The 26,633-nt window shown below is 30.6% G+C and overlaps 1 protein-coding gene across 1 annotated transcript; it reads left to right on the forward strand.

The window, feature by feature from the left end:
• LOC132923919 (protein stum) lies at positions 1–24,842 on the forward strand. The gene is made up of 5 exons (XM_060987926.1): positions 1–1,866; positions 10,383–11,061; positions 17,950–18,073; positions 22,661–22,855; positions 24,452–24,842. The coding sequence occupies exons 1-5, from the start codon at positions 239–241 to the stop codon at positions 24,526–24,528; spliced, it is 2,703 nt and encodes a 900-aa protein (XP_060843909.1). The 5' UTR covers positions 1–238; the 3' UTR covers positions 24,529–24,842.
• The last annotated feature ends 1,791 nt before the right edge of the window (positions 24,843–26,633 follow it).

Here is a 26,633-nt window from a genome sequence, read left to right on the forward strand (position 1 = left end):
GACAAGAGTTCAGTGTGCGTGAGTACACCCCCGTGGACAACATAGGTTTGTGTGTGCAATGCATTACGTGTGCGCGCTACAGTGAGCGCGCGAGTCGTACGAACGCGTCACATAATATACCTAATATTATTATTATATTATTACTATTATTAACGTTCACCCGTAAACCCATTGTAATACCGTTACGGATTCGCGGGATGACGAACGTCGTGACCACTACCGCGAGCGTTGTCCGCAGATGAACGCCACCGGATGCCTGACGGCCCTGGGCGACGGCGGCGAAGCGTTCGTCGTGATCTCGTCGGACGGCGACGACGACGACGACGACTACGGCTGCAGCAGTCGCCGGGGACGCCATCGCCGCCGGCACGCGGAGCCGCGGAGCACGTCCCCGCGGTGCCCGCTCGGCAGGCCACCGACGCCGCCGCCGCCGCCCGGTCTTTCGATGGCCACCGCCGAAGCGTACAAGTCGAGGCCGCGCCGCAAAGACCGCGGTGCCTTCGTCGTGCTGCCCGAACCGCCTATGGCACCATCCGCGGCCACGTCGTCCACCGCCGACGACACACAGGGGCCAGTGATCGGAGGTGCAAGTGCCAGCGGCCGCGTTAGCCCGTTCCGTGGCTATGGTTTCAAAACGCCCGAAAACGGACGGTCGCGTGCGTCCAGCCCGTCGTCGTCGTCCGGACGTCCGCTGAGGCGTCAGTCGTCGGAACCGCGGATCGCGGCCAACGGTCATCGTCGGCCGCCCGCCAACGCGACTGGTGGCAAACAGTTGTCGGCGTCCACCAAGGACCTGTCGGCGACCGGAAAGAGGACGTCCGGTTCGTCCACTAAACAACCGACGGCGGCCACGAGCGGTGCCGTGGGTGGTCGGAAAACGCCGGCCGTGGCAGGCAAGCCGCCGTCCGTCCCGACGGCCAGCAACCCGGTGGCCGTCAAGTCATCGCCGCGTAAAAAGTTGCCGGCGACGCCGCGCAAACCAGTGCCGCCGAAATCGCCGCTGCCGCTCAGGTCGCCTAAAACGCCGAGACGGCAACAGCCAGTGGCCAACGCGGTGGCCGGCAACAGACCACACGCCGCCGCAGCGAAACCGACCGTTAGCCGTCCACCGGTCAAATTGTCGCCACGCTTGCCCAAGAAACAGCCGATGGCTTCGGCTACGGCGTCCACAAAAACTGAAGCTCAGCCGAAAGACGTCGCCCGCCCGCCAACTGACAATGGCGTAGTAAAGACTGTCGCGGCTACCCCCACGGTGACAGCCACGACCGCGTCGACGACATCGTCGATATTGGCAACAGCATTCGATTCTTCGCCGACGACCACGGCACCGACATTGGCCGTGCCCACGACGACAACGACGGCGACGACGACGGTATCGTCGGTCTTTCCGATCACGGCGTCTACCTCGGCCACAGCGATAGCGACCACGCACGCGACCAACGCAGTCGCTTCGGCCGTGGTCGACGGTGGACCGATCGTCACGGCCGTGCCTCCTCCGGCAGCCATTGCCGCAAACACCCTGGCCACTTTGTCTGTCATAGACCCGCCGGCCGCGACATTGAAACCGCCACAGAGCGCGATGCGGCCTCGCGATCCACCGGCCGCCGCTCCGCCGAAGCCAGCCGCTACCGTAGTCGTAATGGACAACGATCCACTGACGGAAGCTGCGGCCAAACGAAAGTCCGTTGCCGTCACGATGACGACTACGCCACCGCTGTCATACGAGTTACAAGAGATCGTAGTGGAACCGGAAATCGAAAATCAGAGCGGACGAACGGCCGTCCGGTTGTCCGTGGACGCTGACCGCAACAAAACGTCGTCCACGGCCAGTAGCAGCAACGGTCACAAAACTGTCGCATGGGCGAGGTAAACAATAAATCTATATATATTCAAACTTTTACCGACGAATCGCATCCACCGTGATCGCGATGTTTTCATCAAATATTAATATTAAAATACGCCAGCTGTAGTGTTCCATGCCTGTCTGTTTTACATTCCGATTTGGTTTTTCATACGTTCACAACTGTCTAGACGCTTAGTGCAAGTACTTGCATTATATTCATAACAATTTATTCACCTTTCAACGGATACAATTTTTTCTAACGATATTCAAAATACATTGCAATTAAACCGTAATGTGGATTTGCAGTTTTTCCCGTATCTTAATAGCATCTGTTGTTTCTGAGTTCGTTTGACTGTACTGCACAGTTATTATATTTAGTGTCTTAAAGGTTTTTAATTTATAAATTCCAATAAGTAGATATACAGGGTGTAACAGATAGACTTGAACAAAAAAAAAAAAATTATGCTACTTAAATGTATGACAAAAATTGTTAATATTATATGATAAGTACCTAAATAATTTAAGAAATATACTCATGTCAGCAAATTTTCAAAAATCATATTTTTAAAAATGTTATTACGTTCCAAATGAATTTAATCAAAAAATTCTAAAAAAAATAAACTACTTGACTTAGTTAAATCTTTTTGCCATAAACATTGTTCTAATAATCAGATTCACAAATTTGCTATTTTAAATTTATCCAAAAAAATTTAAATCAAATTTAAATTTTTTATTTTCAGTACTAAAAATAAACATAAAAAAATGTAATTATACATGTAGCGCTAGAGTCTCTTAATGATAAATAAAAAAAAATTTAAATATTAATTAGAGCAAAAGTTATTCTAAAAAATTAAGTTCTATCTGTTACACCCTGCAGTATATGTTTCGAAACAGCCCAGTAAAAATCTTTGTGCGAAACCAGGAGTGTATTTTATTCTTTATAGATTAACTCTAGTCTTTAGATTAAATACACACGAAACACCAAAAATTAAACATCGTATGTATTTTTTGGGGGGATCTCTTTTTAGTATATTATCAAACACTATACTGGTTAACTGCCGTTTATTGTATTTATTTTGAGGAAAGCTTAGAAATATAAATATTAACTAAATTAATAAATAAAACCGAAGGTCCGAGAAAAAAGTCATTAGGTAGCTAGGTAATAATATGTATATTATAAATTGCATTGTAATAAAACAATTTGAATTTGGCTATAATAAGTACTTTTAAATATTAATTACTATGTTATTTATACATTTCATAATTTTCGTATGTTATGTTGTTTATGAAGGTAATAAATCATAATAATGGATTACGACTAAAAATAATAAAAATATTTTTTTTCTCTTCAAAAGTGTTATTTTGTAAAAACTTTAAATTATTTTAAAAATATTTTCATAAATTATGTTAATACGTTTTGATGAGATTTGTCAATGATATTGTATATTAATAGTCAAAATATGTGCAATAAAGTTGGTAAAAGTACAAGAACTATGAAAATATTATATAATTAAAAATGTGCACTGACCTCGTTAACCGTTGTATATAGCAAATCCAATAGATGATTTTTTCGTTGTATTAGTATTAGTACATAATATATAATATACGTATAATAGTATTTAATATATAATATATACGTATAGATCATAATCAGTATGTTGTTAGAGTCAATTTATTGGCGAATGAGTCAACCGCATAGCTATCTAATAAATGAATTATGAAGTCTAATTTTTGTACATTTTATACGGTGACACCTATATTATATATAAAAACATACATATGTATGCAAAACAAATACTGTTTAATAAACCTTAACGATTATATAATGTCGTATATGTACCGTGATTAAAATCTTTTTAATTTTTATAACATTATATATATTATAAGTCATAATTGAACAGGCGTGTATAGTACTAGTTTCGGATGACTATTACATTTTTTTATAATAGTTTATTTTTCACGAAGTTGCTCTGCATATCTCCGTGGTGCCTTTTTCCAGTGTTTGGCCAGGGCATGGCACACGCATATTTCAATGTACCAGTTTTTTGACGAGGCATCTTCTTAGTATAATATCACGATTTGTATTCAATTTGTTATTTCCACGAACGAAGCCTATAGTAGTAATTCCGCTTGTCGTATAAATAATATTGTGTTCAAATACACGTATAGTCGTAATGTCTCTATACGATTTTTGGTGGTATAGCGGCGCCGGGCAGACAGGATTCGGGGGGTGTCGAAAAAGAAAGAAAAAGTTCGCTTGCTCGTTCGATATAATGGTGTAGCAGTGTCCGCGCGCCGGTCTTACATTGTACCGAGTCACGCCACCGCCAAGTGTATATTATATAGGTACACATCATACACGACGTAAGTAATTGGGTCACTCCACCACAGCCGAGGAAACAGTATGTGTGTATACTTAGGCGGCGGCTGGCGGGTATCTTGTGCTTAAGGCCGCGCGAACATGCGATGCAGTTTCATTCCGTGCTGGCGTGACCGCAAGTCACAAGTGCCCCCTTTCCTCTGTGCGTGGTGTGTGTGTGTGTGTTGTGTGTTCTCAACCCCTTGCACGTCACTACCGACGACTTTAAGTACAATATACACCCCGAAAGTCTTTCTTCCTGTGCACCGCACCCCGACCTCGTATACACAATATAAGTACATATATATATTCTTCCGTCCTCCTTATTATATGCACCCTTCCCATATCTGAACTTCCAGCGCCACCGTCAGCAGCAACCGCTTCGACCCCCCACTCGTAGTCTTGAACGAAAAAAAAATAAAATCATAAATAATCGCCGAAGTTGACCACCACGAAAAAAACCAACGGCAGTAATAAAACAATACCGGCCATTATACACGCGCTTGGTAGTCGGGCGGTGAACTTTTTTTCGGGTCAAGTCATATATCCGCTTTTGCGTGGGCGTGCATGTGAAGGCTAAACGGTCGTACTCCGTTTCGCGTGTGTGCGTGTGTGTACTACATAATATATATATATATCAATATACATATAATATATCTTTATAGCTGTGGATGCGCAGCGGAAATACGTCCATCTCGTGCGGTACGCGATGATGGGCAGCGGACGTCCGGGTCCGGACGCCCCGAGATTCGATGTCTACTCCATCGGCTTCAGGTGTGACTTGGCCCCATGTGTCACGCCTAAGAACGGACAAGGATGATTAACATTATACATAATATTATTATAGTTTATACAGCTTTTGAATTGGAAAGGAACAGAAAACCTCTTATTTTTTGAAAATATTTTACGTACCCCTTCTATAATTATATCCTAATAAATAAGAAATTTAAATCTTCAATTTTTTTTTACACTTTTGCACTCCCTTCTATTTTTTTTTAATTCAAAAACTAAATCTGCAGCTTAATTTAAAGAGATCCTGGCATCCTACACTATTTATTTTGGAATCTTATTTAACGAAAAATTGGTAAATTAATATAAAAAGAATTTATTTAAGATAACTGCAGACTACCTATTACCAAATATAAGTTAAGTCCACAAATCGCATTGATGTTTCAGTTAACAATTATACTAAGTATTTTTTTTCTTGTCTTTTTCTTTGCTAATTCTTCAATAATGTTTTCAAAATTTCAACCATTAATTTATTGATTAATTGTAACATCATGGTCAATTTTCAGTAATGACATAGAGTCCAGTTTTTCTTAGAAAAGCTTTAGCTCATGTATAAGTGAAAAAAATGAACTTTCACTACCTACTAAATTTTAAGCATGGTATTGATAATTTTTTTTTATTATTTAGTACTATGGATGAAGTTCTAAAAATTTGAAGGCCCTGTGATCGTGCATCACATGTGTGTAGTGTGTACATACATAAATCAGGACCTGGCTGTAGCAAATGTTCTTAACCTTTTCTGGGATGGCCAAAAACATATATACATACGAAAACACCACAACATTTTTTTAAATATTTATCCAAAAACGTGTTGGTTTTAGAATATGTTGCGGAGATCACAATTTTCTTACCAGATTAATTATCTACTGTACATTTGTAAACTTAATCGGCACATCACTATAGACTGCGCGTATGCGAGCTGCTACAATGGCTAAATGTATTATCTATATGAGCCCTGGCTCCTGACCAATCATATCGATATAAATTTCAGTAATGTTAATAACTGTACATTCTTATAAAAATAAAAACAATGAACTTATACCCATGATGGTTACAATTTTTAAAAAATAAATCATAAATTATTATTTTTGAAAAATGTCAAAACAAATTTATACTGTACCTATTTATACAATTAAGCATAAATCAAACAATTATTTTGTTCTTTTTTATAATTTCGATATAACTAATAACTTATAATAAGTATTAAGTACTTTTTTTTTATTTAGAGTAATAGTGGTATAGTATTATACATTTATAGTATTTATTTTTAGCTTCTTATATATTCAAGGATGAACATATTTTGAGATATATATTTATTTAAATATTATATTTCTTTCTTGAACAATTTTTAGTTATATTTCAGTAATTTCCAAGTTCAATCTTAAGTATTTCAAATGTTGACTGATTGTTTGTAGTGATATACATTTGAAATAAAACGTTTTTAAAATGGTACATTTCTAAATTGTGTCCTAATGGTAAATAGATTTTCTAAATTGATATACTTATTATTTATCTACTTAATTTCTGCCAAGCCCACTATAAAAAGGATAACGTTCCTCAAAATACTAAATAAGTATTAGGTGCTATATATAATATGTCAGTATAGATTACAGTATGGTAAAATTACCCCATACATAATAGAAACACAATATTTAGTATGGTTTTATTTCACTACATCTCCTCCTTATACATCGTAAATCTAATTCAATAAATTAATCTGACTATTATTTTATAGAAGTCTTGGAGTAATTAATGGAAACAATAACTTCAACTATATGAAACTTCTTTTATTATTAATGTAATATAGGTTATATTTATTTTAAAAATGATTATATAGTATGATTAATAATTAATATGTATGATATATCAGATATATCAATATAATACTATACATATAATAATATATATATATATATATATATATATTGTATAAATTACATCATTAATTTACTATAATATTTTTATAAGTATGGACATCATACTTTAATTTCGTCTTTAAAATATATCACTGGCATAAATAGGTAGGAGGTACTTGACTAACTTCTAATTTAACAAAATATTTTTAAATAATGAAATCATGATTTTTAACTACTTGGCTTGAATAATAAATTTAGTATCAACATTTTCCAACTATTAATTTGTTCATAAAATTGTATGATGTTTACCACTTTATAAACGTCAGCCGTGAAGTGAAAATTGATATGAAATGTGAACAATTTTCTTTACAGACATTAACAACTTTGATGTTACATGTAATTTATAATGTATTTAGTTACATGTTTTGTATTTGTGTCTATGTGTATGCATCGAGCAATTTTACCCGTCTTCACATTCACGCGATACAATTGAATTCTAAGCACGCGACGTGAATATTATCGCACATTAATCTGTTATATCAATGAATTTAATCGGCACTGGCCCATCACAAACATAATATAATAACCCTCCTTGAATCAGGACTTTAGGTGCAAATATCCTAAAAAACTGTTTTTTTACAATCGCATAGTTGAGGAAAACAAATTATTCATGTAGCTCAATATGATAATAACATCACAAAAGTGTGATATACTACGTTATACGTAGGTATTTACTATATACCATACACAATATTGATTTATTTACATACATGCTCATTTTTATGAAAAATGAATTTTTGATGAAAATTAAAAACAAATCAAATGTGAAATACGATTTTTTCCTTAATTGTTTATTTTTTACATATATACGACTGTAAGTTAACAAATTATTAGGTACCTATTATACAGTGGACAGTGGTTGCAGAAGGCGGTCGGTTATTGTAATAACTCGTAACGTGTTAATGGGTACTATTATTTAGGTATAATTATGTGTTATCAAAAGTCGAAACACTCTTTATAGAAATAGAACTCTAACTAGAGGGCGTATATTAAATAACGATGACTAATATAGTAATACATATTGCATACAGTGTATACCGAGTGATTCATAAATCACCAATCATGCAGTAATCACCTCCCCTCCATTTTTACTTTAATTATGAGTTAATTTAAATTCTGATTTAATTTTTTTTAAATAGTTATTGAACACTTCGCGGTCACACAGAAAAAAATTAAAACTGCAGCCAGTTTGACTATAGTTTAGGTACCTAGTAAAAACATTAAATATGGCAAACAGTTTGTACTATTTCAAGTAGAAAAAAATGTATATATTTTACATGATGATATATATAATTATTATGAATTTAAATAGATAATTGCAGTATAAGTGTATACACTCATACAGTTTGATTGTAGATTTTGAGTACAAATAAATTAATAATAGTTATATTTTATATAATTATTAATAAATTGAATATAAAGTATGTAGAATCAAAATAAGTAGATATTGAGAAAACGTTGAATACATATTTTGGATATAATTATATAATTTTACATTTTGGATAATCTTAGACTAGCTAAGTATTTTTCACCCCGTGTAGACTGACACGATTGAAAAAAATAGTACAGTAGTGTCATTTTACCATTTTAAGTAGGTAGATTTAGTTAAAAACCATATTTTAAATTATTTATATTTGTATACTAATTAAACTGTGTCTTGCACAACTTATTTTATTTAAATAGAATCAATCTTTTTTACTATAAATTGTTAAGCATATAATTTTTTTTTAAATGTTGAATTTAAAAATATTATTAATACGCGTACTTATACTTAAAAGTTCCAAAAAAATCAGAATTTGAATAAATTAATCATCAAAGGAAAAATAGGAGTGAGCTTAATTGATTAATTCACCTGTATGTAATACAAGTATGTGTGTTTATTGTGTAATTTCGTTAAAATATTATAAGCATATAAATTATATATTTCGCAAATGTAGGTGAGACTGATGTGAGCTAATGGGACTTACCTATGCTTTCACGTATACTTCAGAATTTAAAACACTCTTCATAAACGTTTTACAACTAGGCATGAATTATACATATTTATGTAGTGTTAGTCAAATCGTATTACGTTTTTAAACAATATTAAATATTAACGATACCACAATACCAATATAATAATTAATATTTTAGCCATGGTACTTCAGAATATTGACCCTATATGTAGTTAAATTTATGTACTGTTTAGCCAACATGGTAACATAACATTTACATAATACTTAAAAACTGTTATTCGAAACAACGTTTTCTTATTGGCATTTTTACTATAAAAATATACCAAAAACTTGTAGGTATTTTATTAAATTATAATAAAGTATTGAATAGCAAAATATGTTTCAGTTTAGTTATTTGTCTATAATTCGTTATATACCTGTAATAGATAAAATCTGATCATGCTTTTTAAAAACATTTTTTAAGCTTAACGCTGTTTAGAAACATACAACCCCATTGTCCCCATTATATATACATAATACATTAAATAATACATTTCTGTATATGTGTGCTAGTTCTAACTATAAAATAAAAATAATTTTCACAAATCGCTAAAATCGTAAAATAAAGTTTCGAAATGATTTAATTTCGAATAGTAGTTTCAATGGTTTTGAAAAATAATAATGTACACACGTTATAATACTAATATTACTTTATATTTATTTATACCATCTTATGAGTTTGTAATTTTTATGTAAGTACATACGTATTACATTTATAATTTATATTTATCACTTAAAAAATAATTATTATTTATTGGTATTATGTATTATAAATGTTTGTACAAAGCTCTCATCTCCAAGACAAGTTTAAAAATGTATTTCACTTCCTGCAGAACTTTCTTAAACTGGCGACCTAGCTAGCTGTTATTGACTCTTTGAGTAGGGCATATAATGAACACAACCATTAAATCTATTCCATCCAATTCTAATGACCCTATTTGTACATATAATATTTTAACGATATTTAAGGGAGGTGGCCGATTTTATTTGCGGTCCATTAGCAAATTGACGTTAACTTTGTGTATCCATGCAATGTATATTAACTATATTTATAGTTCACATCACCCGTTTCCAAATGAAAGTGAGTAAAACTTTGCGTGATTTTGGAGGGTTGTTAATAGCCGAAAAGCCGCTCGTAACAGTATATATATAGCTATATGCTATAGCTAATATATTAGATGGGTAGGCCATTATATGACGGGCGTTGTTTACCCAATCGCTGTAGATTAAAAAAAAAACCGATTTAAAAAAAAACTCGTGATGTGTTATGAATTTATGACTCATGATGCAGCCAATAAGTACCTACCAACCTAAATTCATACGCACAAAAAAAAAGTTTAAAAACTAAAAACATGAGATATATAAGTAATAAATTAAATTGAATTTATTCGTAGTGAATATAATTATGTTTTTTGTGATAACTCATTGCTGTTACGGTATACGTTTATATTATGTTATAATAACTTTGCCTCGTTCTACAGGCCATCTGAAAAAATCATCGTTCCAGCTGAAGTTCCGAGGTCGGCCGAGGCGGTGACCACCAAAGATCCGGCCTACAAAAGATATGCGCGGAAGCTATGCGGTGGTGGTGGCGGCGGAAGTGGCAGTGGCGGTGGCCGAAGTGGACGTCGACCGACCGTCGGCCACGTATCGCCGTCCATCGCTGCCGCCGCCGATGGACGTGCGTCAAAGTGCTGGGCGGCCGTATGGAAACGTCGGCCGCGGCCGTGTGGCCAGTGTTGTAGTCGAAAACGGTCGACTGCCGTGACGGCCTCTTCTGCAGAGGCCACGTCCGAAGGCCGACGACATCCACAGTGGTGGCGGCGGTGTAGCGACAAGTTGTGCTGTTGCTGCGGCAAGCGGACGAACAAAAAGAAACTCGTGGCGGCCACGTCGTCGTCGTCTGACCACTCGGTCGGCGCGCTCGGCATCGCTCCACCGACCGTAATGGCTACCGACACATTTTGCGGCAAGTTGAAGAGGCAGTTGCGTCGCTGCTGTTGTTACTGCAGTTGGTGCTGTGGCTGGTGCGCCGTACCCAAGTTCGTCAAGCGGATCTGCTGCTGTTGCGCCGGCTGTCGTGGTAAGTCGACGGCCCCGAAGAGGAAATCAGCTGACTCACAGCAGAGGTCTCCGTTCAAGTGTACCGGTTGCTGCACGGTAAGCACGTCGTATACTACGCGCAGTTGGTACAGTCGCACGTGTAAATATATTGTTAAGACATTCAACGCTGACCTCGCGCGTCACATCCAATTTTACAGTCGAGTCGTAGAGCAACGGGCCAGTGCCTTAGTGCCCCCCCCCCCCCGCAAGAAGAGTCTTATAAAAAAACATCATAATATGTGGATAAATATTTAAAACAACTAATAATGTAACTTATAAAATATAATAATATACAAGCCAATCCGGCACGACGTTTCCCGTGGATTTACCCTTCTTAAACTCTGTTAAATGTAAACTGTACAGATTTATAACAAAGTTAGGTATTTAGGTGGTTTTTACCAAATATTAACCTAAGATTATATTCAATCATAATAATTATGGAAAACAGGAAAACTGTGGATGTACATATAAGAGCCATCCGCTTTAAGCTTTCAATTGTATAGTACTAACTGACCTACCAAACGTTATACACATATTATATGGTCTTGAGTTCATACAAAAATCCCATTGAAAAAAATATTTTCAGTTTTTCCAGAATTTTTCAATTTTCCGGACAATTTTTCCAATTTATCTTTCGTAAAAACCTTATTCAGATTATTACGAACATTGAAAAGAAATGAGACCAATCAGTCCATCTGTTTTCAAGTTATTATGTGCTTACCAACGAACAGCATTTCATTTTAATATTTATAGATGTATAATATAGATATATTTATTAATATTATAGTTGATCTTGCACAACGTTGCACGTGATAAATTAAATAATGCAAATACATTTTTTCTGTCTTAAGCTCTGTGAAATATAAGCAACATATATTTTAAAAAAATAATGTAGGTGGTTTTGATAAAGTATAAAATACATTCCTAAAATTATATTCATCATAATAATTATTTAAATTTAGATTGCTTACACACACACAATACACAAACATAACTTTTTATTAATATAAAAGATAAATAGATAACTAATAATCCAACTTCTATAAATATAATATATTATATATTATTATACACATTTACTTAAATATGCTCGTGATATTAGCTAGTAGGTACTCGTAGATATATACGATAGAACGAATATTGGGATAAGAGTATAAGACAGTCCAAATTAACCGATTTTAAAATCAACTATAACACTTTTATTTTATGTTTATTCACAATGGTAATCTTAAATTTTAGAAATATACAATAATAAAAGCCATTTAAGTCATTATAGAACGACATTGAAATAATATGGATATTAACATATTGGACAAGAATAGTATTACGAGTTACGACTTATGACGCCTAAATTTGTCACCGTCATAAAATATGAAACTAGCAAGGACCTAACGTAAAAGCGTCGCCGGCGCGGCATTAAATGTAAAATTAATTATAATATAAACGTGTACTGGTGTACATTGCATGTCTAGCCTAATTCACAACCAAGGGAATATTCGAAGAATGGTCAAGAGGGAAAACTCCTTGTAGCATTTTAAAACGTTCTTACAAAGCTAATTTTTTTATAACTGAACAAGTTTATTATTTTTATATAAATTATAAGAAGCAATTTAAAACTAAAATATGTAAAGAGTATGAATTGAGTTTCAACCTTTAATTTTTTACCACTCCCCTCCACCCAACCAACCAATAAGTCTTCTACTTAAAACCTGATCCTGAATCCTTTGACCATAAAGTATATGATAAAGTACACATTTAGACTATATTAACTTTTTGCGATATTTTTTTTTAACAAAATTAAAGACAATTTTAATTTTATATTATCCAGTACCTACCCTTATTTTTCCATACCTAATTAAGAGTTTGTTAGTGAACCCATTATTCATCATGGAGTTTTTATTTTCAAATGGAAACTTTTAATTTTATAGTTTAAAGTTAATGTTTTCATTTAAAGTTTAAGACAATCACTCTACTAGTACATTATTCACTTTTGATATTTGTATATTTACATTAATAATGTACGGGACCGACGTGGAACTATGCACAATGCGTGCATGAAAGTTATATTGTTGCGTTCTCATATCATATCATATCATATTATTCAAATAACAAATATTTTTAAAACATAATAATTATACTATATTTCTATTAAATGACATTTCTTTATGTTAAGAACCTTTTTTTTCTAAATTGTCAATGACATAATAATAATAAAATACTAATTTGATATTTTCTTTATTTATTTGATATCGTGTCCAACATAAATATAAAATGTATATAAAAAAAAAAAACTAGATTCAATTTCCTACTACTGCAACTAGGAACTACCCTCAGAGTTCAAAATACACATGTATAAACATTTTTAATACTCAACAAGGTGTTGACACATAAAAATGAAACACATACCTATTCATCGCCCTACTCAAAATCTAAAATATATTTGTGTTAAATTATTACATACTTTATAAATTTATAATATGTAATATGTTTGTGTTAATATAGACTTTCATTAACTAATTTCATTAGTTTGCGTCTATGCACTCATAAATGTTATTGTTAGTGGCGCCAAGAGTTTGTTTTATTGATGTAATGTAATATGACTAAAACATTTATTCATTTCACAGGTAATTTAACGAAAGTGGTTAAAACATTCGATATAGTTAAATACCGTTAATTATGGTTAATAGAGCATAGAATCAAAGTGATTCTATACTTGGGTGGTCGGATGTTATATTTCTATATTGTCTGTATTTTGTCACATGAGTTTCACGTTACTTCAATACCGCAGAGTTTCTGGTTTTTGGTAGTTTCGACTAATACACTCATCGATACACACCGTTACATACCATATAAAAGACATTGATAAGTACGTGTTTAAAAATTATTTTTTAATTATTCGCTACTTTTTTCAATATGCCGAAAAGTAAACATACAATATCACGTCAAAAAAGACGTATGGTGTCAAAATTTCGTGCAAATGCGTTTAAAACCAATGGCACAATTATTGTCTGTAAATTAAGCAAGGTAAATAGACTAATTATAAATATTAATGATAATTTAAATTAAAACAAACAACTATATGATTTCGTCCTAACGAAAGTGGATATTTTTAGAAATTAATATTATTTGTGATTTCTTATTGTTATTATGAAATATAATTACAACACATAATTTCATGCATGTATATTTCGTAAATTTTACAGAACGTTAATTACCAATAATTTATAATATTATCCGTATCCTATAGTATATGAAATAAAATTAACATTTAAAATCTGAAATATTTCACAAAATTATGAATTTGTGAAACATTGAATTTTTAAATTATTATAATAATATGTATTATTATAATTTGATATATTAATTTCTTATAAGCTGTAGATAAATATAATAAACTTAACTCATCCTCAGTCGATATCCAACACCATTAATGTTATCTTAGCCGCAAAACTTCAAACCAGGATTTAAAACAATTTAAAATAATTAAAATAAGTAGATAATTATGTATTATTATGTAATTAATTAAATTATTTATCAACCCAATGGCCTATGTTACCGAGGGTCTTGTTTTGTTTCCAATATAAAAAAAAATTATGTTTTAAAAAAAAATTAAAGATTTACTTTAACTTTGATTTTGTTTTATTTTTAACACATTTTAGGCTTAAGCACATTTCGTTATACTTATCTATTATATTTTTAACAAATGAAATATTTTACAATTTTATATTTTATGAAATTCTCAAACACTAAATACCTAGGCTATATCATTAATAAGTAACTGAAATTTATATTTTCATCAGGTATGTGTTCATATGGTCACAATCTCACAATTTAAGGGGAATAAAAATTAGTTTTTTTTTCAATATACATTCAAAAAATTTTATTGGAATTCTATGACCTTAAAATATGTGTTGAAATTATACCAATAGCACTTTGAACAACATTTAATGATAATCATTTTAAAATGATATGGTATAAATATGAAAATTCGATTCCATTATACATAGGTACCTGTATTTATCTATGTTTTATAATAAGTATTTTCTATACCAAAAGTTCCTAAACTTTTCACGGTACGACCGATTTTGAAAAATGTTTAAATGTTAACGACGACCCACTAGTCACAATCAACTAATTACCTTTTTTTTATCGTTAATCATCTTTAGCTATTTTTTTAACTCTATACAGTTGTAACCTAATCATTAAATATTATTACTTAATCTAATTTAATATACATGAGGTAATGGACAGGTAAATCGATCATTCTAAATGTGTATAAAAAGTAAGATTAAGGTTTTAAGAGTACGATCTATCGATCCAAACAAGTACCTATTTATAATTCTAAATCTACTATTAAAAATTAATGCTAACTCTTCAATAATTAGGTGCATACAATTGATGTATTCAATGTATAGGTATACTCTTGGTTTTTTTTCTTATAATGATTGACCTAATCATTTTCCTTATGCTAATTTTTATATTAATTAAAATAAATTACTTTTGAGTGAATGCAGCAACAACCACTCGTTATTTGTCAATTAAAATAGTTTTGCGTAGAACAAAGTTACAGAATTAGTATTTATACTTTATAGTATAGCATTACCAGATATTCACAATATCTAGATGAGAACTATGTATATTAGAATATAGAATATACACAAGATGACGTAGTGTCAATATATCTAGAGTAATTACTCTAATCATTAATGATTAAAGAGTACTACAAAATCAAAACTATATAACGTATTACTTATTAATTTATGTGCATTGTATAAAAATAAAACTGTTAAATGTGAATATAAAAATAAAAACTCTATGTAGGCAATTATATTTGATGTATTATTCATAATAAAATTTAAATTGTGTAATTTTAAAATATGAAATGTCAGCAAAGCGTAGTACCTACTTACAAACTCAAATACCACGTCATAATTGTTATAATTATTATTTATGATGATATGACGAAAGTACATTTGTATGGTATATGATTTTGATAAAATGCATTTGAATCAAATTGCAATCTATATACGTACCTACATATATACATATTGATATATAATATACTTGAATGTTATAACTAATATAATAATTTAATAATGTATGACAATCGTTCATTATGAGAGACCAATAGTAATATGTAATGTAATACAATTAAGTGTTCTTACACTACACAATATGTACCCTAGCTATAACTTCTAAATGTACGTCGGTCCATTAAGACATTAAATTGACTTCTATTGGACAAACAGATTTTAAAACCGTACCTTTCAGTGGACCATTTTTTAAAGGTATGTAACTCGGAACAAAATTATGATAGACCCACCTACCTACCATTTCTCTTACATTTTTATCCACAAAAATTTTTGGGAGAAGCAAGTTTTCAAAGAATCGAGCACTAATGGCACACACACACACTAATATGGATTAAACTTAAACGATTCCCATTTAACAGACACATAATTTATAAATTTATGTCTATACAAGATAATATTATATGCCAACGTTATAACAGTATAGGTATTTTTAACAAAATAATCTCATATTCACGTATATTTTATACATACCTATACTTTATACCTAAATGGTAATAATATTGTTTAACATAATAATATACAAACTCTATAAAAGTATAAACGATTGTATGATTAATATTATAAAGCCATAAAGGTTAATGTATAATAATGCATATTTTGAAACAACATTGATTTATAGCCTTTCAAATTGTTATTAATGTAGAATATATATAAATAATAAATATCTTAAAGTATAAAAGTGTGTGTGTATATATATTTTTTTAAATATGATTAATTTATTAAACAAACCCCCACAACTGCGATTATTAGGAAACTCGACCTTTTTGGACATGCGTTAAAATAAGTATCGAAAGGACGTCGACCTGTTGTTTATAAAAACCTAACACTATATAGTAACACCCACATACTGTATATGGGTACACTACTAAATACTAATACTATTACTCATTAGTTAGACAACACCTATCATTAAAACCGACATAATATCATACTGTTTGGCCCGTTTAGGTCTTGGATGTATAAAACCACAACAGCGTATGCTGTATATATACATCTACTACCTATAGGACATTAAAAAAAATCATTGACACGCTGTATTCAAAATACATCAAATCAATAAGTACACTTGCGCTATATTTAGAATACTAGAATACCTAATATGATGCATGATAATACACGTTATTATATAATAATAGCCCATAGCTACTATAACTATAATATAATTAAATTACTATTTATTTGATATTAAATTAATTTTTAATTCTAATATTACTATCGAGTGCATGAATAACGATTAGCAGAGCTCAAAACTATAGTTGTACGTTATAATAATAATAATATTATATTTATGGAGTTACCAATTGATCTATATAATTATATTTTATATGTATGTATCGTTGTAATTTGCGTACAACAAACTATAATTTATAACTGATTTATGTATAGGTTGACAGTTAGTACATTCAGCATTTTTGCGTGATTAACATTTTTTAATTTTTTAATTTTTATAATATGAATTTATAGCTTGGCATGATTTTCCTTGTCAATCATGTATAGAGTCCAAATAAAATATGATTGAAATTATTTTTTAATTCAATAAAAGTGCCTAATATAGGTATTTATTTTAGACTTACGTAATAGATAGGTTATCTCATAACCTTTCTGAACTTGGTAAGAAAATTAACAACTTATTTATAACATTTCTGTAAAGTTTAATGAATACCAACACACTTACTACTTTTTAATAAAAACGTTTAACCTAGTTTCTTTTATTTATTTTATATTCTTATTAGGTAAATGTACACTTTGCGTGTGTTGTACAGACTTCGCTTTTTTTTACTTTCCTTAAATTTAATGTAATCATTGAACATGTACTTAATACATGATGTTTAATATTTGTTTTTTACACTAGAATATACCTAAATTGGATGCAGTTTTCGTCGATCATTCGTCAGTTATGAAAGGAGCTATACCAGTATTACCAGTAACACTGGCATGGTTGTGTTTAGTGTTCAACGTGATTATTCCGGGAGCAGGTAATATTTATTTCATTGTTATAGAGTAATTTCTGGTCGATTTAATTAACTTAAGATTATTATAAATACAATGATGCAAAAATAATTGTAGAAGATAAAAATCATTTGAGTACCTATGCGTAAGATGTACCTATACAGATAGGTTACAGAGTGTTGTTATAAAATAAAACTGTGCTGCAAGTGCATTTTCACCTCCTGATATCTATTTTTTTTTTATTGAAAGTGTACACTTAATCGTATTTATCTGCTTATATTTTTAAATACAATAAACGTAAATAGTGTTGAGCATATTTATAGGGGATTAGGAGAACAAGAGGCCTTTGACCGTTTGACCTCCACCTCCCCCGCATTGGCCGTACCTACAGTGTGGCAATATATTTATTTTATTATTACAATAGTTATTTATTCTATAGTAAGTAAGTACTTTCAATTATTAAGTATAATTGAAAATATAATAATCCACGATGGACATTGCCATATTGGGCTGCAATTCAGTTTTCCTAATAGTTGACTTATAATTTATACATATTGTTTAGAACTAATAAGCAAGGCTGGGCAAGTTAATGATTTTTTTTAACTCAGTTAAGTTAAGTTAATATGCAACAATAAGAAAAAATTAAAAGTTAAAATTCAATACAATTTTTGGTTAACTCAGTTAAGTTAAAAGTTAATACACATTTTTTTGAACTAGTTATGAAGTTAAAAAAAAGTTTTTTTTTATTCGTTAGCGTACTTTATTTTTTTATTAACACCCAACTAAATTATAGACTATAATGCTTATACTTCATACAACATACAGTATTTCTATATAGTATGTGTTTTATTTAATTTTTTTTCGTTTCTAACGAAAAAAAAACAATAGTCATCTATATAATAGTTAAGGTGCCTAAAAGCTGAAAATAATTAATTTACATTATTAAATAAAGTCTTTCATACAGATATTATTTGTGTGTTTGTAATAGAGTATTAGTGTATTTTTGAATAAAGAATCACAAAATATTTTATTAAATTGATAAAAAGGTACCTATTTATATATTAAAAACAGTTTAGTTGTTTATATCATTATATCAATCATATAAAATTAATTTAAAATTATATTATAAATGAAAATATAATTTAAACAATAAGATAGTAATATATAAATTGAATAGTATTTTAAAATATTATATAAAATTAATAAAATCTATTAAATTTAAGTTTAAACTTAAATAGCATTAATCATTAATCATTATACTAAAATAAATATTGCAATAAAAATTATTTCTCTTTTTAATCCAATCAAATTAAAATTTTACTTTAACATAACAATATTATATTTACAATTGATTGTTTGGGTACTATTTATATTATGTCTATATTATATTATTATTATTGTTACTTGATGTATAATTGTTATAATTAATTAAATAATATTAACAACATAAAACCATTTGGCTTTTATTATAAAATATTTTCTAATATATACAAAGTGTTCCTTTAAAGTACAGAGTGATTGGAAAAATAACATTTTTAACTAATAAACTCACAATAAAAATATTTTTTGACATGAAAACGACTGATATAGTGAATTTAAAAAAATAAATAAATAAACTTAACTTATTCCTTAAAATGAAAAATAAATTCGTTAATTACACGTTAATTAAAAAATAAATTTAGTAAGTTAATAGTTAAGTTAATAAGTTAAAATTAACTTAACTTTTAACTTATTAACTCGTTAATGCCCAGCCTTACTAATAAGAGGTCATAATAATACATTTTTTTGGTTCAAATGTTTTGTAGAACAAAATTTAACGTTTCACTGTAATTGATATCAAAAACCTAAATTTTATTCTTACTATTCTTAGAGATAAAGAATATTTTAATTATCTGATGAGTGGCGATTAAATCGAATAAAGAGTAGGTACAGGTAATAACTAAAACTCAAACATCATATATTTTAAATATTAAATATCAATACAAATAAAAGCTAATCTACCAAGATAGTTATCAACTTAAAAAACTGTAAAACATCATTCGTGTACAACAAATTTACTAACAAATAAACCAGTAATAAATTTACAATAAGTTAAATCGATAACTTATCGACTGAAACATAATATTTCGGTGTACCTATTAACGCTGCAATATATAGATTATTAAATGCACATCGCGACTGTTGTCGTCAAATTAATATTCGACTGCAACGATGATAATAAATACCTACGCAGAATTATATTGGATTTTATATTTTTTTTAAATTTCATAGGTTAAGAAAAAAAAATTTTATATATGTTTAATGTGCATACGAAATTCAATGAAATATGAACTTTTTCTTTAAAATTTACAAAATATTCAATATACAATAAGTTCCCATTACAACGAACTCCAAGGGACCGAATTTTTTTTTCGTTATAACAAAAATTCGAATAAAAAAAATTTAAAAACATTATGTAATTTAAATACGAATAAATAATTAAAATGTAAATAATTTGTGAAATAAAAATGTATTACAGATAGTCGACAATTTTTTTTTGAACAAGGTTTGCTGTTTTAATAGAAAGTAAATAATTTTGTAGTTGGTGAATGTTTGTAAATATGAAGTCCGGTACATCACTTTGTGATGTAATAAATGTTCGCATTACTTCCAAACTTGATAAGGCTTCTGATGAAGTGACATTGCGTACATCATCTAACATCACAGCTTCTTCATCTTCACTACTTTCGTCGGTGGCCTCATCTTTACTGTTTTTAATAGATTGAATGTCTACTTCGGTTAGTTCATAACATGTTGAAACGTTGTCATCTACACTGAGATAATCTTCTAAATTCACATCGTCAGGAAGCGATGTTTTCTTTTTCGCAGTGATCCAAATTTGCTCTAACTCAGATTGTTGGATGTCGTGCGTATTTGATTCATCATATTCGGCCACTTCTGAAACAGAATTGGCGTCTTTGGTTGAGGTTGCATGTTTCCAACAGTTAGTTATTGTTGATTGACTGATATCATCCCAAGCTCCGCATATCCATTCGATAGCTTTCTTCACATTGCATTTTTTTTGGATATTTTTCTCTAAATCACATACAATTTGACGTAACAAAAAAGTTCTGTAGCGTGATTTTACAGCTCTGATGATACCTTGGTCAAGAGGTTGAAGTAGAGCTGTGGAGTTAGGTGGGAAATATTCCACACGAATGTTATCCAATTTTGGTGGTTCATTATGTGGAGTACAGTTGTCGGTAAGAAGAAGAATTTTCCTGTTCTTCTTTTTCATTTCTTTGTCGAAATCTATCAACCAATCATTAAAAATTATTTGAGTCATCCATGCTTTATTGTTAAATTTATAGATGCATGGCAATGATTTACAGTTTTTAAGACAACGAGGTTTTGCTGATTTACCGATGATGAAAATTTTTCGTTTCTCCGTTCCCGATTTGTTACAACAGAACAGAGCAGTGATGCGTTGTTTGGAAGTTTTACCCCCTGCACACTTGTCTCCTTCCTGGGCTAATGTCCTTTTTGGTTCAAACTGAAAAAACACTTCAGCTTCATCCGCATTAAAGACATTTTTTGGGCTGTATTTATTAATGAGTGCTGCAACTTCTCCGTTTGGCCATTCGTTAACAGAATTTATTGGCACGTCACTCGCCTTCCCAGAAATGCATTTGGTCACCACGCCATACCGCTCTCGGAAACGATTTAACTATCCGACACTTGCTTGGAAATTCTCAACTTCGAGCATTTTAGCAAATTCTAAGGCTTTTCCTCGAATTAAAGGACCGCTCAGAGGAACGTTTCTAGAACGAACATCTTGAAACCATTTGTAAACCGCCGTATCAACGTCTTCATATTGCGCCATACGCATCCTTTTTCTGCTCGGGACGAAAACAGAAATCTGCAGTTGTTTTAAGATGCTTTCTTGGTCCTTCAAAATGGTTGACAATGTTGATGGAGATATGCCATACTTTTTTGCCACCTCACCTTTCTTCAATCCTTTTTCTACTTCAGAAATGATGATTTTCTTCTCTTCCAACGAAAATTGCTTTCTTTTCGCTGTAGGACCCATCACTTATTGCATATGTAGGTACAATAAAGAATGAGCGTAAAATACAAATAATTGTGTTACGTTATCGATTGACGCAGAATAACACGGTCACCCAATTGTGTGCTTGTTATGTTTAGATTAAATTAAGAAGGAAAAACATATTTTAACCTAAAAAAATAGTTCGTTGTATCGAGATTTTTAATAATCAACTATTTCGTTGTATTGAGATTCATTTAACATTGTAAAAATAGCTTTTCGGTAAGGGACTTCTATAAATTTCGTTATAACGGGATTTTTCATTGTATCGGTATTCGTTGTAACGGGAACTTACTCTATATATTTTAAATTTTCAATTGTTTAGTTAGCATTTCTAGCTTGGTCTGCTATAAATCGAAAGCATGTAGAAGTATAATAATATATAACTCCTACAATTCCCCAACCCTTTACAATTCGAACATTTTACTCTTGATTATAATTTTCGAATTGTATGTACTAGTGTACTACATGAAAATTATTGATTATAACAATAATTTAAAATATTATCGGTGTTTTTGATGTCATATAGGCACATTCTCCAGTGGTTTGCTGTGCCTGTGCGTTGGCAAGCCAAGATTCACGGTCAACGATACCTTCCAGTCCCGGGTAGGCGCATTCTGTGTGAACTTCGTCGTGGCCGCTGCTCAGATGTTCACGGTGCTTTTCTGTTTAGTCGGCTGGGGATGGAGCATATGGTGGGGTGTGATAATGCTCAAGATGGCCAGTAAGTCAAATTTGTCACGCGTACAACTGTATAAAAAAAAAATTAATATACTTAATTAGTTTATTAGAGTTATTAATTATTTGTATTATATATAAAGTGTAGATTTAACCTAGTTTGTTCTCACTTTTTGGATTTTTTCACTCATTTTTTTGAATTCTTATTTTACAAATTATTGTAAATATAATGGATGTACGCACATTTTTACGTATTAACTAGGTACATACGTAAAATCGATTTTTTTTATTATTATTATGTTGTTAAAATAATATACCTATGCTTGATTCGTTTAATACAGAGGTCCTCAAAAGCCCACATCATGGTATGTCAAAGACCACAATGATGGTAGTGCGAAAATTAAATTTGGTTTTCATTTATTAATGTGTGGAATGGACCTTTTTTTTATTTTATATTTTGTGTAAATTACTATTATTATTTTTAGTTATTTATTATTATTAATTATTATCACGGAAAACATGTCAATATTCGTCGTAATCGTTGACACACCCTTGCATGGAAATAGTAAATTTTTAATTTGATACCTTATAATAATTTAGGTCATTTTTTACTGCCTTATTATTTTGATATAAAAGTAAACATTTTTAACATTTTGTAAAGTTCTAATTGTATAGTCATTGTTGTAGTGCGCAAAAATTAAAGTTCGGGAACATCTAATTTAAAAGTGTAACTATTAGTTTGTTTATAACTAGCAAAAATTATTCATAAAAATACGAGAAAAAATGTCATTGGTCGAAATGTATACGGTAGCTTTAGTATACACTTATTAGTTATCTATTATTTATCATACACCACAATTTTAATTAGAGCTTAGATAATAACACATTAATAGCTGATTTATGCCTCTTTTTTTTATATGATTAAAAATGAATAATATACAATTTTCTATATAACCAATGTATCAATATAGGTATTAATATCAACGCAAAAACATAGAACCTATAAAGTGCCCTAATAATATAGTTAGTCCATACCTTAAAAACTTAGATAGCTATAAATTAAAATAGTCAATTTTAAGATATTGTATACAAATAAGTAGCAAGTAGTAAGTACTATATTTATTCAACATCAACATCGTTATTTTCCTAAAATTATTCTATACCTAATATAATTTCAAATAAATTTAACATATCTATTTATAAACGTTCATAAATTATTCAAAAGTACCGCGGATTTACAATTCTACAGAATCGTATAATAATTGAAAGGTAGAGGAGATTTTAAAAATAAAATATTTTAAGCTACCTACGCAATATTCGATGTAGAATTGTAGATACAAACATCTTATCGTTTTAAATTGATCACTCGGTATCAGTAATGATATTAATGTATAATATCATAATATAACTACGAGTACAACTCACAACTGTACAACTATAAGTATAAAATATCTGTTTCAATAATAAGTCGTAAACTCGTAAATGTTATAAATCATCATCGACTGGCTGCGATACGGGTTCCGTGTACGCCAGCAGAAGCGTATAAAATTATAATGTATATAAAATAATAATAAGTAATGTGTTATTATGTTATGTACATGACAGGCATTAAAACTAAACACATGTCTGATATTGTTCGCAGAGAAATATCAGAAAGTCAAAATAATCGATCAACCCATCGAAGCGCCCGTTGCCGTCGACCACAATCACCAGATCTAATACAGTATACAGACGTTTTATTGTTGGATCATACAGCATAATTTATTATCATATTATACGAAATTTTTTATTTTAATACATAACTATTATATAGGATAATGATATTGTATATATTGTAATAAATTGGAGGTACAATATCATATCCATATGATGTATGTTAGATATACCTACTTGTGTTAAAAATAATGCATACCTAGTGAAATAGTATAATTTATAATAATATATAGTATTTTGAACATTTTTGTCCACCGATAATATTATATTAGTTAGGTACCTAGGTGTAAAATATAAATCATAATATGTGTATATGTTAATATATTTGCAGACTTTAAACGTTACAAATGTACAATACCTATATTTTCAATAATATGTATAGGTAATTAGGTATACCAAGTGCGTTTTATGGACACGATAACTGGTGGAAACATCGGGATTTGCCACATATATTGATACTGATACAATAAGTTTTTTGAGATTAAACGATATAGGTACCTATTTTGTGTAAATCGTAAGTGTGATGATCTGAAACTATGAGGACTGACGAGGTATTACATACCTACTCTGTAAGCCGTGTAGAGTATACAATTAGTAATAATACTTATAAAAGAACTTTTTAATGATATAATAATTAACATACAATTATTGACTAATTGACTATACGAGTAATTTATACAACAATATAATATATACACGCACATATGTGTATATTAAATACAAACAAGACTGGGCATTAACGAGTTAAAATGTTTATTTTATTTTATCTTCTTACTAACTTTTTAACTTCTAATTAGTTGCGAGTATCGAGTTTCCATTAGTTTAACTACTAACTAGATCTAATTGGTTTTTAATTAATGTGAAATTGAGTAATTAAATTTTCATTTTAAGAAAAGTTAAACTAATTTATTTTATTTTAACATTTCGATCAATTTAGTTTACATTTGAAAAAATATTCTTCTGGTAATTTTTAGTGAGAACTGGTAATGAAAAACTTCAAAAAAGTACTTTATAAATATAAAAATAAAAAATAATGTATAAACACTATATTATAGACAATTAACCGAAAATGAAATTACCTATCTTTTTCATAATAATGCACATTAACTTAACTGAATTAAAAAAAAAATTATAAACATGCTTAGCTTTGTAGCTTATTATTATATAAATACCTATTTAAATGATGATGAAATTTGAAATACATATTTATTATAATCTTATCACAATATAAATTACTACATACCTACATAATTTATACAATGTATATATTATAATCGCTATTATGATACTTTTATGAAAATCCATAAATATTTCATATCGATCGGAAACAACGAAAACTATTAACAAACAGTTTCTGACTGAATCCAATAAATTCATAATACAATTGTATATTGTTAACCTGCTAGGTGTAGTGTTTTTACTTTTTATATTATACTTATAGGTAAGGTAGGTGTCTAATTAAAAATTTCATTTGTAGAACCATGTCCAAGTGTATGATTTATATTTAATAACTAATTACTAATAAATAATAATAATAATCCTTCTATCAGTTCTATAATACTGAATATTTATATTTTAATAACTCATAATTTCCAGATAAATTCACTCTTTATTTACTAACTTATTATAGTCATTCCTCGTCGATGGAGGAGGATCACCATATACGGTGCTGCACACGGATTTGCTGGTTAAAAATTAAGGCTGTCGAATGTTAATGGTATGAGGTGTTAATGTGTTATAAAGTATAAATTTATATTCAATACACTCCTATGAACTGTATACAAATGATAATATATTCGATTGTTTGTGATGGGTAAACCGTATAATTTAAGTAATTTGTATGAAAACAATTTAGCTTAATTTTTTTTTTTGCGCGTAGGTACCTATCTATATTAGTCATAGTAAATACGTACTTATTTTTTAATATTTCTATATGTTATACTCCAAATGTTGTTAAATCTTAATATTTTAGCAAATATGCATAATAAAACTGTATTACATATATATAATATATTACTCATTAATAATTATTTAAACTGAGATAAAAATAACTAATAAGCATTTATAGATTACCTTCTACTGATTCACCCGCTATACCTAATATTAGGTAA

Source organism: Rhopalosiphum padi, chromosome 3, assembly GCF_020882245.1.
Source record: "Rhopalosiphum padi isolate XX-2018 chromosome 3, ASM2088224v1, whole genome shotgun sequence".
In the NCBI taxonomy this organism is placed as follows: domain Eukaryota; kingdom Metazoa; phylum Arthropoda; class Insecta; order Hemiptera; family Aphididae; genus Rhopalosiphum; species Rhopalosiphum padi.